Genomic DNA, 16394 nt, shown 5'->3' with positions numbered 1-16394 from the left:
CACAGAGGATTGGCGCGTCGGTTTCGGACTTGTCTCAGTGATTGGCTGGCGCCAGGGAGAGTACCAATAGCGAAGCCCGTAGGTGGGCTAAGCATTACACGAAGTAGAACTGGGACTGACCTCTGAAGCCAGACCTGCACCCTAAAAAATGAATGGTAAAAAACAACCCAAATTGGTTTATTCTTTAACAGTTAATCAATATTGGACCAGCCCAACAGTAGTTATTTTTACCCAACAAAATGGGTTGGTCTTTTTAACCCAACAGATGGGTTCACAGATTTAATCCAATCATTGGGTCAAATCAATTTTAGTCCGGGTTGATTCTACCATATGATTGGGTTGAATATTGGGCTCATTTTTAACCCAACTGTTGCATCAGCCCTGGGTCAATTTTACCATATATATTGGTTGAATGTGACCAAACTCTGGGTCAAATTAACTACATGTTAATTCAACTAAACACATTGGTTTAGTCTTCCAAAAATTTTGATTAATAGATAAATTAAAATCATACAACCAACAGATCCCCCTTCTCAGCCTCGCTGATAGTGTCCAACAGAAGGGACAGGCTCTTACAGTTGGTACCGGGTTGGCCACAGGAGTTGTTGGAAGGTGCCACAATGCGAGGATCAACTACCTTCAGGGCTCCACTCCAGATTTTTCTGTAGAGGGTTCTCCCTTAGCCTTTGTCACTCCCGTGACGACCACAAGGCAATGGTGCTATTTTACCCATAGCTGGGGGGTTCCGACATGCAGACAGGGGGAGACAGGAGTCGAACCAACAACATCCCGGTTGTAAGACGACTGCGCTCCCCACTAAACCACAGTGGTCAAAACAACCCATGTGCTGAGTTTAAAAATCTGTCTTGGGTCTGATGGACTGGAACCCAACACAAGAGATGCAAGAAATAACTCCAAATGTATCATAATAGCCCAAATTGGGTTGCCGATTTCATAACCCAGCGAATGGGTTAACAAAATGACACAACATTTTTTAGTGTGTGGGTTTGATGTTAACAGCATGTGGCATGTGTCCCGGGTGGACATAGCCCGAACAAACAACATGGGAATTCCACATGGGTCCATCATCCGTGAAGCCCAACATGGGGGAGCAGGGCATTGCTCAGACAGTGTGAAAAAGCTGACAACCATGTGGTGTTGTGGGCCCCTGCAACAATAACTGCTCCGAACTGAACTTCGTGAAAGAGAGAGCTGTTAAAATGTCACTTTTACCTTAGAATTGACTGATAATATAATATTTGTTTCTGTTGTGTGTCTGGATGGGATTTTGTGATTTGCAGACAAACATCTACACTGTAGTGAAAGTGCTTTGGTCAGTTGAGTAGACACAAAAATATAAATATTAATCAACTTTGACCTAATTTCATCGAAATGATTCAAAGGTTTGTAATAACAGGCAGTGGGATCTGTGTAAGAAAGCAAAGTCCCTTCTATTCACAGACAAAACAGACAAAACTTGTCAGATAATTAGACTGAAGAGTTTTCTGTGGAATTCAGACAACAGTCTTTCCCTAGAATGTTTAAGCAACATCAGAAACAACAAATCAGCTTCTTCCATTTCAGTTGACCCACAGTCATAGAAGATCATAAAAGACCACACGCTTCTCTCACTCGCACACTTCATAGTGTCTTGGGTAAGTGGAAGCAAAGACAGGCTCGTTGAACAACTGTTACATCATTTACTCTGTATTTTCTGTCAAATTGTCCTTTTTGAATTTATTCAAATAAGTATTTACAATGGGCACAGATGTTAAAACAACACTTATACTAAATTCCACATTTGTTCGACCTGCAGCATTCTACATCAGTGGATTTACTGATATTCCTCATATTAACTATTTTTATGTGTTTCTGTGTTTTGTTTACATTGTGACGGTTCTTGGGAATGGCTTCCTTATGGCAGTCATTTGCTTAATGAAAACACTTCATACTCCTAAATACATAATTGTGTTCAACCTGGCTTTGACAGACCTGTGTGGCAGCACAGCGCTCATCCCAAAGCTCCTGGACACCTTTTTGTTTGGTAACAGATACATTGTCTATGAGGCCTGTTTAAGTTACATGTTCTTTGTTTTACTCTTTCTAGGTATGCAGTCTTACATTCTTCTCACGATGGCTTTTGACAGATTTGTAGCCATTTGTTTCCCTTTAAGGTATCATGCTATTGTGACTAAAAAATCAGTTGGTGCAATGCTGCTGTTTTCTTGGTTGTATGTTGCAGTCACATCTGGAACAGGTGTAAAGCTGATTGATCGTCTTTCCTTCTGTGAATCTTTGGTGTTGAAAAGCTTTTTCTGTGATCATGGACCAATAATTTATCTGGCCTGCAATGATACATCTTTAAACAAAATGATGGGATTTATTGCCCTGATTGGAGTTGTATGCATTCCTTTTGTTCTTATAGGCGTCACTTATGTTTGCATCTCAGTTGCTTTGATCAGGATCGCATCAGGACAGGAACGCTTCAGAGCACTGAAAACTTGCACCTCTCACCTGATCCTTGTGGCGATATTTTTTCTGCCTCTTTTCGGCACAAACATGGCTGCACTGACCTCTACCATTCATCCTAATGCCAGGATCATAAACTCCACTCTGACACACACCATACCTCCTTTGCTTGATCCTCTCATATATGCTCTTAAGACAGAGGAAGTGTTGACAGCTATCAAGACGCTTTTCAAAAGAAACAGACGACCTCATGCTGTCACGATATGATAAACTGTTCTCTTATCTTTGCTGTAATGACTAATGTAAGTGTTAATAATTGATTATCCATTCAGCAATACATCTTGTATACCTGTTTAACCTGTGCAGGTTTAAGAACAATTCTGCACACAGACCAACAACCACACACTCTTACATTCACACCTCGGACCAGTTTAGATTCACCAATCAAAATAGAAAAGTTTTTCTATAATGAAAGTGTTTGTTCAGAAGAAAATTATTTTGATCAATTTATTAATTCTGGTATTCACACTTTTCTGTCTCCATCTACTGGACATATTTAAGAACTGCACTGTTCCCTGCATGTAAACAAGCAATTCCCAAAACTACAAAAAAAAAACCCTTTTTTTTAAAATGTTTGACTTTTCGCATGTAAAAAATTAGAAGCTGTCTTTTAAAATTTCACGAAAGATTTTGAAAGGCATGTTCAGAAATTCACTGTGGTGTTGCATGAAGTGACAGTGAGATGCTCTGCTGATGTGTTTCTATTACCCAGACTGGTTGATTGCTGCTTTAGGAAGTGAAAAGGAGCAGAAAATAAAACATGACTGATGAAGTAGCACGGCTGAACCTGACGCCTTTCAGGAGGAATTCAGTCATCTCTTCCAATAATAGTCATATCCATTATATCCATTATGCTTTCCTCACACCTGCCACTGAGGAATGCACAGTAGTTCAGGCCATCAGCTCAGCTTTTGTGCCTGCAGCAAGTAAACCTGACACTGTGGGATAATCAACAGAGAGCTGTGTGGCTGAGTGTGGGTGACAGGGGCATTGAGAGGGAGAAACAAAGCGGACTCAATTTTATTATACTTTATATTATTGTTTGGTCTTAATTTGATGTCATTTCACATTAGCAGTCATGCTTTGTGTGCCATATACTCCCATCATGGATCAGTCCATCTTCCCATCTGTTTTTCACACCTGAGGCAACCAGTCACCCAAAGATTCACAACAAAAAACAAGCACGTTTTTCGATCAATGTGTCAAATATTGTCTTTGAAAATTGAGGTGTGGTGAACTTATGCACAGACTCATGACGGATATTATCAAAATGGGCCTCGGTCATCAATTTGCAACCCCCTTACCGGTGCACATTTCCCCTTTTGGATCTTGCAAACAGCTTAAAGTCACTGAAGTAGCTCACAGTTTGACGTACAGCAACCACCACAGTGGCATTACGTCAGGCTGGTGTGAAGCTGACACAGGGGAAAAGACAGCCCTCATAAGTGTAGACTTAAGAGTCAAACTGCTTCTCTCTTACTAAAAACACCCGACAGAACAGATGGGAGAGAAAGAATAGCAAAAAAATCTGACATGGATTTTTTTAATGCTGCTCTAAAGGATAACATCACGTTTGTGCGCCCTGCATATTTCATAATAAGTGGATTTGTTGGCATACCAAACATTAAGTATTACTTTGTTTTTCTCTTTTTTGCTTACAGTCTTTCATTCATTGGAAACGTAACTGTAATGACTGTTATCATGATGGATCACACGTTAAGAAGTCCCAAACATGTTGCGGTTTTTAATCTGGCATTGACAGACTTGTTAAGTAGCTCTGCTTTGGTACCAAAAGTTATTGATACTTTTCTGTTCAACCATAACTATATTTCCTACAATAACTGTTTGACCTACATGTTTTTCTGCTTCACTTTAATTTCAATGCAGTCTCTTAATCTGGTTGCGCTCTCTATTGACAGACTGATGGCCATCCTCTATCCACTGCACTATCAGGTGAAGGTGACGCACAGATTCATGCTGTCTGTGATCGCTTTTTTCTGGCTCTTTTCTGTTACAGCCATTCTCGTTCTTGTTGGTCTTCTCACGAGACTTTCTTTCTGTTCGTCAGTGGTTATCAAGAGTTTCTACTGTGACCACGGTCCTGTATACCGACTTGGTTGTAACGATGTCACTCCAAGTCGTGGCATCGCAGTATTAGCCCCGATTCTTATTCTTTGGATTCCATTGATATTTATCTTGGTTAGTTATTGCTGTATTATTCGTGCTTTGTCAAAGATTACCACAGTTCAGGGACGAGTGAAAGCCTTTAAAACATGCATGGGTCACATTTCATTGATAGCAATCTATTACATCCCTGTTATATTCGTGTTTTGCTTTGGGTTAACAATGGATGCAAATACGAGGATTATAAGCCTGTCTTTAACTAATATCCTCACACCCATGTTGAATCCAATTATTTATGTGTTTCAGACGCATGAAATGAAGGAGTCACTAAAAAAGTTATTGAAAATTAAAGCATGATCCAAGATGTGAATAATGAGCAAAAACTGAAGCTTTCAAAAATGAAAAAAATTCTGTTAATAGAAAAAAACATACATACAATAATGTATAAGTCTTTTGTTTCTTTGATAACACTGTTTATGCTTTAATTGAATATGTGTTGAATTTAAACTGTGAGTCTACATATTGCATCAAATAAAATAACTGACTGAACATTTCCTGAGAGTGGAGCAGAATATGCTGCAATACATCAAATGTTGTGGAGAGCTGTTGAAACCTTTTGGGCCACAGGGAGGTGAAGGACAATAAAACAGTTTGGAATGTGAGTGCTGAAACATAAGCAAATTAAAGTGCAGGATGATTAACTCCATTATATAAAACTAATTCACACAGTTTTCAATAGTCTTCCCTCAAAAAACACCACATTAAATTTCACTGCGAGGCTTTAAGAGTGTTATTATCAGGAAAAACGTTATTATTAGGTCATATTTTTTGTCTCACTAAAGTTTTGTGTGAAGTGGATTTCAAGTTGTTTCAACTTGTTTGAAAGCAATAAAAAACACAGTTAACACACACTTATTTGTTGATTATTTAGATTGTTCAGAATATCAGTCAATGACTTGGCTGTTGTTAAAATAAGCTTGTAAGGCAGTCATCTGCATTCCTCTTATTCTTATGGGTCAGGATTGCACAAGGACAGGAATGCCTCAGAGCACTGAAAACTTGCACCTCTCACCTACGTATTGTATGGGTTGTAAAACATTCTGATAATATAATCATACAAAATAAATATTTGTTTGCAATTAGTATTTTATTCATCCTTTTATTATATGTGTTTGCACTGATCTCTGAGTTAGAACACAAGCTCCATATTGGTTATTGTTACTGAGCAACATTTCCATTGGCTCACAGTCAAACATAACGGTATCAGGTCTTCCTGAAAACAATTCACAATGACATGGAAACGAAAATAAATTTAGTTATTTTGCTTTTCCAAAATTTCATTGCACACCGCCATTTTGTTTTCTGCATCTTTTTTGAAGCTAAAGTCATCTTGAATAACACCTATATTCACCTCTGAAGGCCAGGACAAGGACATTGAAAATATAGCCCATGAAAAGAAATACATCAAATCATGCAAAAGGGTAACTGGGACCAACATCTAAAGCCATGCCTGGGGTTCATGTTAACAGTGAGCACCTGGTAATTTGTGTCCCAGGAAATCATAGCCCGAACAAGCAACATGGGATTTTGACACGGGCCCATCATCAGAGAAGGTCAACATGGGGGAGTGGTGCATTGCTCAGGCTGTGTGAGAGAGCAGGCAACCATGTGCTATTGTGACCCCCTGCAACAAAAACTGTTCCGAACTGAACTTCTTGAAAGGAGAATGCAGTTAAAATATCACTTATTCTTCGAGACTTTGAATGTGATTTGCTTTTTTTTTTTCCTGTTGTGTGTCTGGATAAGATTTTGTAATTGTCAGACAAACAAAAGTTCCTAATGTAACTATGGCTCTATTTATTCTCTCTTGACCACCAGAGAGTGGTGCTCAAAGCACAGAATGTTCCCTTCACGCAGTTTGAGTATGTATCCCAACAACATCATTTGTGACCCCTGGGTGACCCTAGAAGGTTATAAATTCCAGTGTCAACCCAGACTTGGTTTCTACAGAATGTTTTAACGTGATCACAAGGATTCTTAGTGAGCGAATGCTCTGGCGGTCATCCAGGATTCGTAGAACCGTAGTTACATTTATAACTTTCATTCTTTTTCATCCCTCCTGATCACCACAGGGTGGTGCTGAAAGCAAGGCATGACATATCCCAACTTAGCCACTAGGAATCCCAGGAACCCACCTCACTGACAAGCCTCTGCAGGCTCTGGTACCACAGCCAGTGGATAAGTAGTGACAACATTCACCTTGTGAAACCTGGTGGGCTCTGCAGGGAGGCAGACAAAGCGAGCATCAGATGAGCGGCGCTATCCCTCCAGCAGAAATGCAGCTCCCTCAGGAAGTCCTCTGAGGGAGGGACTGCAAATGTGGAGAGGGACTACCTGCACCTGAAGAAAGCACTGACGGGAGAAGACCAGGCCAGCTGTGGAGCCTCAAGCTGCAACTGTTCCAAGGCTGCATGCATAGTCACCTGCACTAATTCATCCCCCGTCTCAGTCACCAAACTCTGAGGTGAAAGCAGGGATTCTGGCTCTGATGCCCCGATCACTCTCACTCAGGGGCGCTGAAAAGCGGGGGAAAAGGGGAAGGATTCTTGGGGGCCCATTATTAATAGGGGCCCAGAAAGGCCCCTGATAAAATTATAATACTGACAATATGAATATGGCACTATCTTTTCTTTTCTTTTCATGGGGCCCAAACCCCCTGGTGGCTCCCTTGCTCTCACTGTCATAAAAAGAGATAAATTAAACCTACCGCAACAATGTTTCCCTCGTTTCCCGCCGCTACGTCGCGTAGATACTTTCTCTCAGAAATGAACTGTCCGTCAATAACAACCTTTCCCATTCTGTCCGAGACGCTCAGCGTTTAAATCTTCTTTCCACCATCTCAGGAGTTCAGGTTGCGTCCCGCAGACTGGAGTATGAAGGAACTGTTCAAAATGAGCTGGCTCATCAGTGGCTAACAGCTAAGCTAATATCTGACTGAAACGCTGATGGCGTCTGGCAGTATGCTGTTTTTACGAAGTGTCCCTGAAAGCAGCAGCAGCTGCATGACACAGGTTGTTCACTAAGGGAGAGGTTTTCAAGGTTTTTCACAGAAAATGAAGGTGGTTCAGGAGGAGATGGATACTGACAAGTTAATGGGCGGTGTGGCTGCCTGCGCGAAGCAGGTGCCTCAGATTTTCAAAATCATGTGGCTGGCCAGATATTGTTCACGGGCCAAAAGTGGCCTGTGGGTCGCCAGTTGCCGACTGCTGGTTTAAAGGATGTATGTATAGAGGGTCAAAAAGATAAACGATAGAAAAAACAGACACCCCTATTTTATTTTGTTTGAAGTTATTTTGGCAACACTTTACTTGAGGCACCCCTGCATAACACATAAGTACATTATAACACTGTATAACTATAGTTATAAATACTCATAAATGATCACAATGCTTTATAACATCAGGACCTGACCCTAATCCTAACTCTAACCCTATGCTGTATAGTGGGTTATAAAGCATTATGATCATTTATGAGTGTTTATAACTACTTATAATGTGTTATACCGGGCGCTTCAAGTAAAGTGTTAACGAAATACTATGTTGGAGGTGAGAGTAAATATGAAAGAAACAGCGCGCAAAATTCCCTATAAAATGGCAGCGGGGACTGATTGAGATTGAATCTCCGCCGGTTTAGGTGTCATATAAGTAGGTCCTCACCGCCTGTTTGCTTTTTTTATCATGACATGAAGAAATTTTGAAGAAAGACATGAAATCACTCGAGGTGAACCGGCAATCAAGCATTATTGATGGGCGGTGCCATTTTGGCTGACGTCATCAATATCCCATCATGCCCTGTTCACTCCCCGTGATTTCCAGTTTGGTGGGATGGCGCTGCATGCGTCCAACTTTGGCTTGTCACAAGGTAAATTTCTATTGTACTGAAAGAAAACGTGGGTGGGGACTGACGTAGGGTGGAATGGAATTGTTTTGGGGTGGAATGGGTGGAAGTACAGTGCCATACGGTGGACTGGAAGCATTTTGGGGCGGGAATGGGTGGGAGCTGACTGATATAGGGTGGACTGGAATCGTTTCTGGGTGGATTGTGTGGGTTTTGTTCAAAAACATTTATTATGTTACATTTGAATTGAACTTCAACAGTTTTTATTCACAAATTTCATGCATGACTTGGATGACAAGTAAATAGAATAACTAGAAAGAATAGTCACATAGTGTACATCACCATAACAACATATTGTAATTAATATTCATTCAGCACTACCAAATTAATAGGGAACACTAACAGCATTCAGATTAAGAACTGAATAGAATCAGAATCTACACTAACATTCACAGTCATCAGCAGGATCTTAGCTAAAATATTCATTTTCAATTGGGTGCAACTACATTATATGAAATGTGATTTGCGCTGGTATGGATTCTAGGGTTAATGTGCCACCATGACCAAAGGAACTTGTCCAAGCTGGGATGCTTCAATCAGCAATTAGCAACATGCATACCTGCCACAAAATAAATAAAAATCATTTTATAAATTTGCAACTTAGGGAGGGCCATATAGCATAAGAAGATATACCATCCCAGACACAGTGCAGTAAATACATATAAACAGAACTAAACAAGCACAACAAAATACAACAGTTTAATTTAAAAAATTATTGTTGGATCCTGTTTTTGATCAGCATTTTACAAAATTGAAAATTGAGGACCTGTTAAAACTTGTGAGGACCTGTTAAAATGTTCTGAGGACCTGCTGAAAAAATTAGGAGGGCCTGTTAAAATTTTTGACGAATTTCATGCCCTGGAGAAATACTATATTAAAGGCACCATTAGGGAGAAATACATACTCTGGTCAGCCTTGTGTAAATTGTGTTATATGTGATAATCAATATGTATATAGGAAATAAATAGGCAAAGTTAATAGTAGTTGGTTTAAGTGAATTGCTTTGTGTACATAATAGTAAGAGAAAAGTTCATGATCTTTGTTATATTGTTAAAATAATTCTTCTTGAAACATGTTGAGTTGATGGGATGTGACAAATTCAGATGGTTAAAAAAACATGTCATGATCAATATAAAAGAAATGGGACTGAAGATGATGGCTTGATTGATTTGACACCTGATTCCTGTCAAGAATAAACCTTCCTATGTGGAATGAATCAGCTCAATGTGCGTGTCTTCTCCACCACAGCATGTTGAGACAACCACCTGCTGCCTTCTGAACACATTGTCAGAGGGTCAACATATGCCAGAGTTTTTCGGAAAGAGAATCCATTGTGGGTACACCATGTGTATTGGTGAGTGAGAGAGCACAGAATAGTTTCAACCTGAAGCTAGATGATGCTGTTTTCTATTGCTCGTGAAACTGGTAGATTAATCTGAGGGAAAACATAAGGACTGTAAGTTGCGGTTTGCCGACCACATGAAACCACAGATCTTACAGTAGCTCGTTACCGGACTGGAGGATGAGAAGCAGACCCCAGATAGCACTGAGTGCCCACGCCACCGAGAGTACCTCTGGCCATGTGGGAAAATACAACGGGGTGGGAATACACCCTGCATCGCCAGTAGTTGTCACCTGGAGCTGGCACCTGGAGCTGGCACTGGCGCTGTTTGGTTGACCTGTCCTGGACCACATGAGCTTGTGAAGTTATCACTGAACACAAGGTACTTTTTTTTATTTTTTGCTCATTGAGTGAAGTGACCAGGGGTTTGTGGTCACAACGTACACAAGCATCTATACAGGCCTGCAACGTAGGTGTATTTAGATGCCACTTTAGGGTTATGAGCAATTAATTTTTTTTTTCTGACATGTGTGCTGGGTTTCTGTATTTTTATTTGTGTCAGTGGGAATCAATGTGCATAGCTGGGACGAAACCATTACCAGTATGTTCAGAAAGCATGTTGGGAGCAATGGTAAAGACTGGGACTGTGGGGAAACTGTCACCAGTGGCAGACGGGATCAGAATCCTGAAGCCCAGACAGGCCCAGGATACAAATACGTCCACACAAACCAGATCAAACTCTTCAAACCATTCACTCCTTGGGTACCAGAGGATGGCTCCCCGCCTGGCGAGGGGAGAGAAGGGTGACCACCTCCAGAAAGACAAAAAGTGGGACACCTGGCATGTTTTGGAGGGACAAGGTGGGATGGACGCAACCATCTGTAAACCCTGACAATACACTTCACAGTTTAGACCACAAGACCAGTAAAACAAAATATTTAATATGTTGCCTATATATTTTCAGGAAACATCACACAGAATTAACAAATGTGTTTTACTTACTTAAGTGGTACACATTGACACATTAACATTAATAATCCATCTAAAAGCACTGAAAAGGCCGAACATACAGCCTTTCAAGTATACAGGACAATAACCAACAGGCCTATATGCGCTTCCAACATACCCCATACTGACAGAATTCAACCAACTCACTGTGTGAAAATATTGGCTTCAATAAAATACCAGTGAAAAAAAAATATACATATATATATCAACATAAAATCTCATGGTTTTGCATAGCCATGTTTAACTGTAATGTACAAGGTAGAAGAAATAGTCTGTGTCTTTTCTCTCAATAGGTCAGCTTCTTGCAGCACTGTGTAGAGGCTTGAGGGCACATTTCTGAAACAGAAGGAAAAACAGCCAACAAATATTAGCATCATTAGATACATACACAATAAAACATGCTTATTTGACCATTCAAATAAACAAATATATGACTCTCGCCTTAGTTCTTCTTGAATTTATACTTTTTGCTTGACCTTACATCCTCCAGTAAGTCCTCTCTTTCACTGCTCAATAAAAATAGGCTCAATAAAAACGACTGCATTGATTTAGATGTCTCTTGCTGTCGGACCTTTTTTGGATGAGAATCACATCCAGCATATGGTTTGACATCATTTTCTCCACCAGGAGAAGCTGCTGCTGCACAGGTAGCTGAACAGGGCTTTGTCGGGCTCGTCAGTTGGTCTTACCCAGCTGTGTGAAGACATCTATTCCTTTTTGAAAGAACACTTTCTCTTTTTTGGCTGTGGTTCACTCGTCATTTCATTTACATCTTCTTTCGCCGCTCTACTTTCATCACTCGGACTCCCACCGCTCCACTTCCCTCACTCCCTCGTGTGTTTATTTGGGGCGTATACATTTGACGCAGTACCTTAAAACGCAGCCTATTGGACAGACGTCATCGTTGTCTCCTGCAACCATTGGTCGAAATGAAATGCTCTCCACTCGCACAGATCATAGAGGTAGAGGAATAGACCTGCTCTGGGCTGGTTAATTTTGTTTGTATTCTTTTTTTTTTTGTTTGCCAATTAAAGGTGCTGTAGGCAGGATTCCGCATCTCCGCCATCTTGCTTAGGGATGGTGATTTGATTAGATGGCGATTTGACCCATCTAAGATGGCGTTTTGAAACCCAGCACAGCCAATCCTGTCCTGTTTTCTCTGACATCACGCCCTCACGCAAGTTAAGCCCCTCCCACAAGAACGTGCGACGAACGCCCCTCGACCAATCACGGTTAGAGCCTCATGGGCTCTTCTGATTGGTCAAAGATACCTGGAGCGGTCGAGATTCCTTTTCAGCTCAGAACAGTGACAGATGGAAATGCTGCGCCATCGCAATAGTGCAATTATGCTACACTCCTAAAGGATTATCAATGGATACTCTAACATTTAATCCAAAGAAAACACAGAAAAATTTGCACTGACTAGCAAAATCCTGCCTACAGCACCTTTCATGGAAAAGCGGGACATTGTCCTGATATGCGTGACGCAGGACAAACACTGAAATAGCGGGACTAAATAGCCTTAAACGGGACAGGTGGTCACCCTAGTGAGAACCTCAAACCCAAGTACAGTAATGAGGTCACTAGTAGGGTTCAGTAGACTGCATACTCAGCTAGCATTCTGCATGCACAAATCCTGCCCACGTCAGTCACCTGACCTAGTAACTAGTGATGAGGCTTGAGTAGCCGTTCAGCAGTGTTGGTAATAACGGCGCTAGAGGATAATGGCGTTAGTAACGGCATTATTTTTTTCAGTAATGAATAATCGAATTAATTACTTTTCTCATCGTTGCACGCAGTTACTGAGAAGAGGAGCTTAGCAGCTCCTTCAGTGGCCGACTGAGACGCCCTCAGAGCAGGAAGGAGCGCTACTGCAGGTCTTTTATCCCCACTGCTGTCAGACTGTACAATTCTACTGTGTAGAATATGTGCAAAAATCCTGTACATTATAATTTCTTGCACCCCCCCCTTAAAAAATTCAGCGACACTTTATCATCCATTCATTCTGCTGTACCCATTCACTCCGCTAAAACATAATATTGTACATATTATGTATTGTACTGTATATATATTGCATCGTATATTGCATATTGCATATTGCATTGTATATTCATTAATTCATTCATTTTCTACCACTTCTCCCTTTCGGGGTTGCGGGTGGCTGGAGCTGATCCCAGCTGCTGTGGGCAAAGGCGGGGTAGACCCTGGACAGGTCGCCAGTCTGTCACAGGGCTGACATATATACAGACATAGAACCATTCACTCACACATTCATACCTAGGGGCAATTTAGGGTGACCAATTAACCTGACATGCATGTTTTTGGGCCGTGGGAGGAAGCCGGATTACCCGGAGAGAACCCACGCACACACGGGGAGAACATGCAAACTCCACACAGAAAGGCTTGAGCCCCGGCCGGTATTTGAACCCAGGACCTTGTTCACAGGTGCCTCTGACAGATAGTCTTGGCAGTGCCATTCCGTTCTCTGTTAGCCAACAGAGCCAAGAGTTGGGTTTACACTAAACCTAATTAGCATAAAGCAGAAAATGTAATGTCTAAGGCCCAATCCCATTTCTCTTTCTAGCCCTCCCCCCTGGCCCTACCCCTTAGCCCTACCCCTATGAAACGGAGTGCTAAGGGGTAGGGGAGAAAGTAAACCCCTCCGAATTGGGACCCCCTCGCCATCGGCCGCCACTCGATCTCAGCCCTCCGTTTGGAGTGTGCCTCTCGAGAATCTCCTTTTGGAGGGGTGACTGGCCCTCCTTCTTGGCCCTACCCCTACGTCATGACAATTGGGACATTCCTACCCCTACACGTGAATGTGCAAAACAAGGGGAAGGGCCAAGGGGAAGGGCTAAGGGGTGAAATGGGATTCAGCCTAAGTCTGTACTGAATGCTGAGTTTGGGAGGGTGACACACATACACTTCCAAACACACCACCAACAGTCACTCACCATCACGGCCATGGTCACAGCACCGTGCATAACATCCAAATTTAAAGATCAGACTGTATCCCGATTCTGGTAACAACCAATTTCCTTTCTTGTTCTTTTCTTTTGTCTACGTCTTTACTTCTCCATTCTGCACACTCCAACTGTCGGAAATGAAACGAGTATGTTGTACGTAGGTAGGTAAAACAAGAATTGTAGAGCCCTGCCCAGGCTCCGCTCTGCCTGACGCTTAGGCACTCACGTCTCAATGCTGAACTGTTTGAACTCTGGACTGTTTATGGACATTATTTCACAGGACCTGTGGATTATTCATCCCGTGCATTACTCCAAAGACTGTGAACCGCATCCCACTGTTTGGACCAAAGGGGGGAATTTTGGGAACTCATAGTTGGTGAAGTATTAATCTGAGGGGCCCAAGCAAAACGCGGCACAAGTCATGTATCCTGTTGTTGGGGTGTATGATTGGTAATTGGGAGTAAATTACTTAAGTATTGATTACTAGGAGTAATTGATTACTTTAAGTAATTTAGTTACTTATTAATTTGAGTAAATTTTGATTTACCAATTAATAATTGCAGGTCATTAACAGTGGATCACCAATAACGATCAATTACGGCATAATAAACTGTTTAAAGTGAAGCACCAAGTAATTTAACCCAACATCAATTATTATTAATCAGAATAAGTTCTTATTTATTTGTTAATAATGTCAAATAATCAGCTGTTTGGGGAATGGAGTAGACCACAGAGTGATTTAACCATTAAATTATTGATTAACAAGGTGTTATTAATTAATCAATAATGCCAATTACTTTAAATGGGTAAATTACAGAAAATGAGCTGAGAGAAGTTGTAAATTATGTATTACATCAACCTATGGTTTATTTAATTAATAATTTCGGGGCACCACCACAATTACCAGTTTTCAGTCTCAAAGATGGCAAGATAATTTAAGCTGGATGCTAATCTTTGAATAAACAACTGTCTAATTATCAGAGGTGTGAGATCGAGCACAGGCTGTTACAACCAGGAACTTAGTCACAAGACCATCGAAACAAGAGAATGAATCTTCCAGTTTAGTTAATGAGCGTTTATTAACAATGTCTATCACTAATTAACACATCTAATCAACAAAACAGAACATTCAAAACGTGCAAGTTGTGTGTGCGCGCGCGCGTGTGTGTGTGTGTGTGTGTGTGTGTGTGTGTGTGTGTGTGTGTGTGCGCGCGTGAGGAGGGGCGTTAACCGTTCGGAACATGGCCGGTGGGGCTGGCTCTGGTTCCATGTACGGTGTGTTTTTGAGTGGATGTGTGAATCGGGCTCGGTCTGCTCTGTCTAGTGACTGGCCGCGAGTGTGTGTGTGTGTGTGTGTGTGTGTGTGGTTGGAGGCAGAGCGGCCACCTGAAGCAACAGGAGGAGTCGATCCTGAGTCACTCACGAAGTAGGCGTGACTCGGGTCACGCTTGGGTGTTCGAGTGTCCGGATCGCTGAGGGTCAGCACGTGGGTGTCCGCATGCACGGTAGAGAGAGGGAGAGAGAGACAGGGTGCGAGAACGCCAGACGGGCGGCGCATCTGTGTGGACCCCGCCTGCGCAGATGGGAGGGGGGGGGGGGGGTCCTCCGCACCTTCCCCTTGGTGGGCGGTCTGCTGGTCCGTTCCCCCGCGGACATGAGGAGAGGAGGGGGAAGAGATCTGCGTTCTCGACCAGAGGGAGGGAAAAGAGGAGAGAGAGGAGGAGCGGGCAAGCGAGCGGCGCGCGTGCGTGCTCTCGACTGGAGGTCTACCGCACTGGTTCAACTTACTACTCTCGAGTTAGTAAAGAAGAGAGGTGGAGAAAGGGCGTGAGGCGCTATTGCTCTCTCAAACTCATGAGCAGGGCGGCGTTGGCCGTATTGCTCTGCAGGTCTGATATGAGAGAAGCAGCGTGCTCACGAGCGCGCGCGCACGGAGCGCACAAGAGGGGAAGAGAGATGAAGAAAGAAAACAACAGTGCATATATCATGAACGGGCTTCAGTCCTGGTTCACAATAAAAAAAAAACAAAAAAAACACAAGCATGATTATCACCACTAACTAAGCCTGAACCCCCCCAGGTCTCAAACCTTGTGCGATGGGACTTTCACGAGCGGCTCTCCGCCGCTGTGTGTGTCCTGTGGCTGATGAGGTGAGTTCGATGAGGGAGATCAAAGCCGTTGCTCCGATCTCGGTCGGAGTCTGTTGCGTCCAACAAAATTTTGGCTCTTGGAGAGGAAGTCCACATGGTGAAAAAGAGGTTCTGGTTCCTCTGTTGGTTCTTGGTTGACTGCAGGAGGGGGAGAACGGGAGAGAGCTGGGCCGTGGCTCTGCAGGAGGAGCGGAGCTGTAGCAGCGTCGTCGTCCAGCTGGTGTCTCGGCCTGCTCCAGGGCAGCTCCTGCCGTTCTGCTCCACTGGGGAAATAGGCCTGTGACCGCGGCCCCAGAAACATGAGATACCCCTCCCGGAG

At 42.5% G+C, this 16394-nt stretch overlaps 2 protein-coding genes across 2 annotated transcripts; both read left to right on the top strand.

The window, feature by feature from the left end:
* Positions 1 to 1758: 1758 nt before the first annotated feature.
* On the top strand, positions 1759 to 3478 carry LOC115395716 (olfactory receptor 1571-like). The gene is made up of 2 exons (XM_030101350.1): positions 1759 to 2705; positions 3304 to 3478. The coding sequence occupies exons 1-2, from the start codon at positions 1759 to 1761 to the stop codon at positions 3476 to 3478; spliced, it is 1122 nt and encodes a 373-aa protein (XP_029957210.1).
* Positions 3479 to 4062: 584 nt separating this feature from the next.
* Positions 4063 to 5010, top strand: LOC115395208 (olfactory receptor 6C4-like). Its single transcript, XM_030100639.1, has one exon. It carries the CDS (start codon positions 4063 to 4065, stop codon positions 5008 to 5010), a length of 948 nt encoding a protein of 315 aa, XP_029956499.1.
* Positions 5011 to 16394: the final 11384 nt, after the last annotated feature.

This window comes from Salarias fasciatus, chromosome 10, assembly GCF_902148845.1.
Source record: "Salarias fasciatus chromosome 10, fSalaFa1.1, whole genome shotgun sequence".
NCBI classification, from domain to species: Eukaryota; Metazoa; Chordata; class Actinopteri; order Blenniiformes; family Blenniidae; genus Salarias; species Salarias fasciatus.
Note: the sequence above shows the minus strand (reverse complement) of the source record. Positions and strands in the feature narration are given on the sequence as shown.

What these genes read in the sequence shown, in the direction of transcription:
- LOC115395716 (XM_030101350.1), top strand. Translation starts at nt 1,759, where the DNA reads ATGGGCACAGATGTTAAAACAACACTTATACTAAATTCCACATTTGTT. An exon ending in ATCAAGACGCTTTTCAAAAG is followed by an intron (nt 2,706 to 3,303) that starts AAACAGACGACC and finishes GACTGATGAAGT; the next exon opens with AGCACGGCTGAACCTGACGC.
- LOC115395208 (XM_030100639.1), top strand. Translation starts at nt 4,063, where the DNA reads ATGGATTTTTTTAATGCTGCTCTAAAGGATAACATCACGTTTGTGCGC.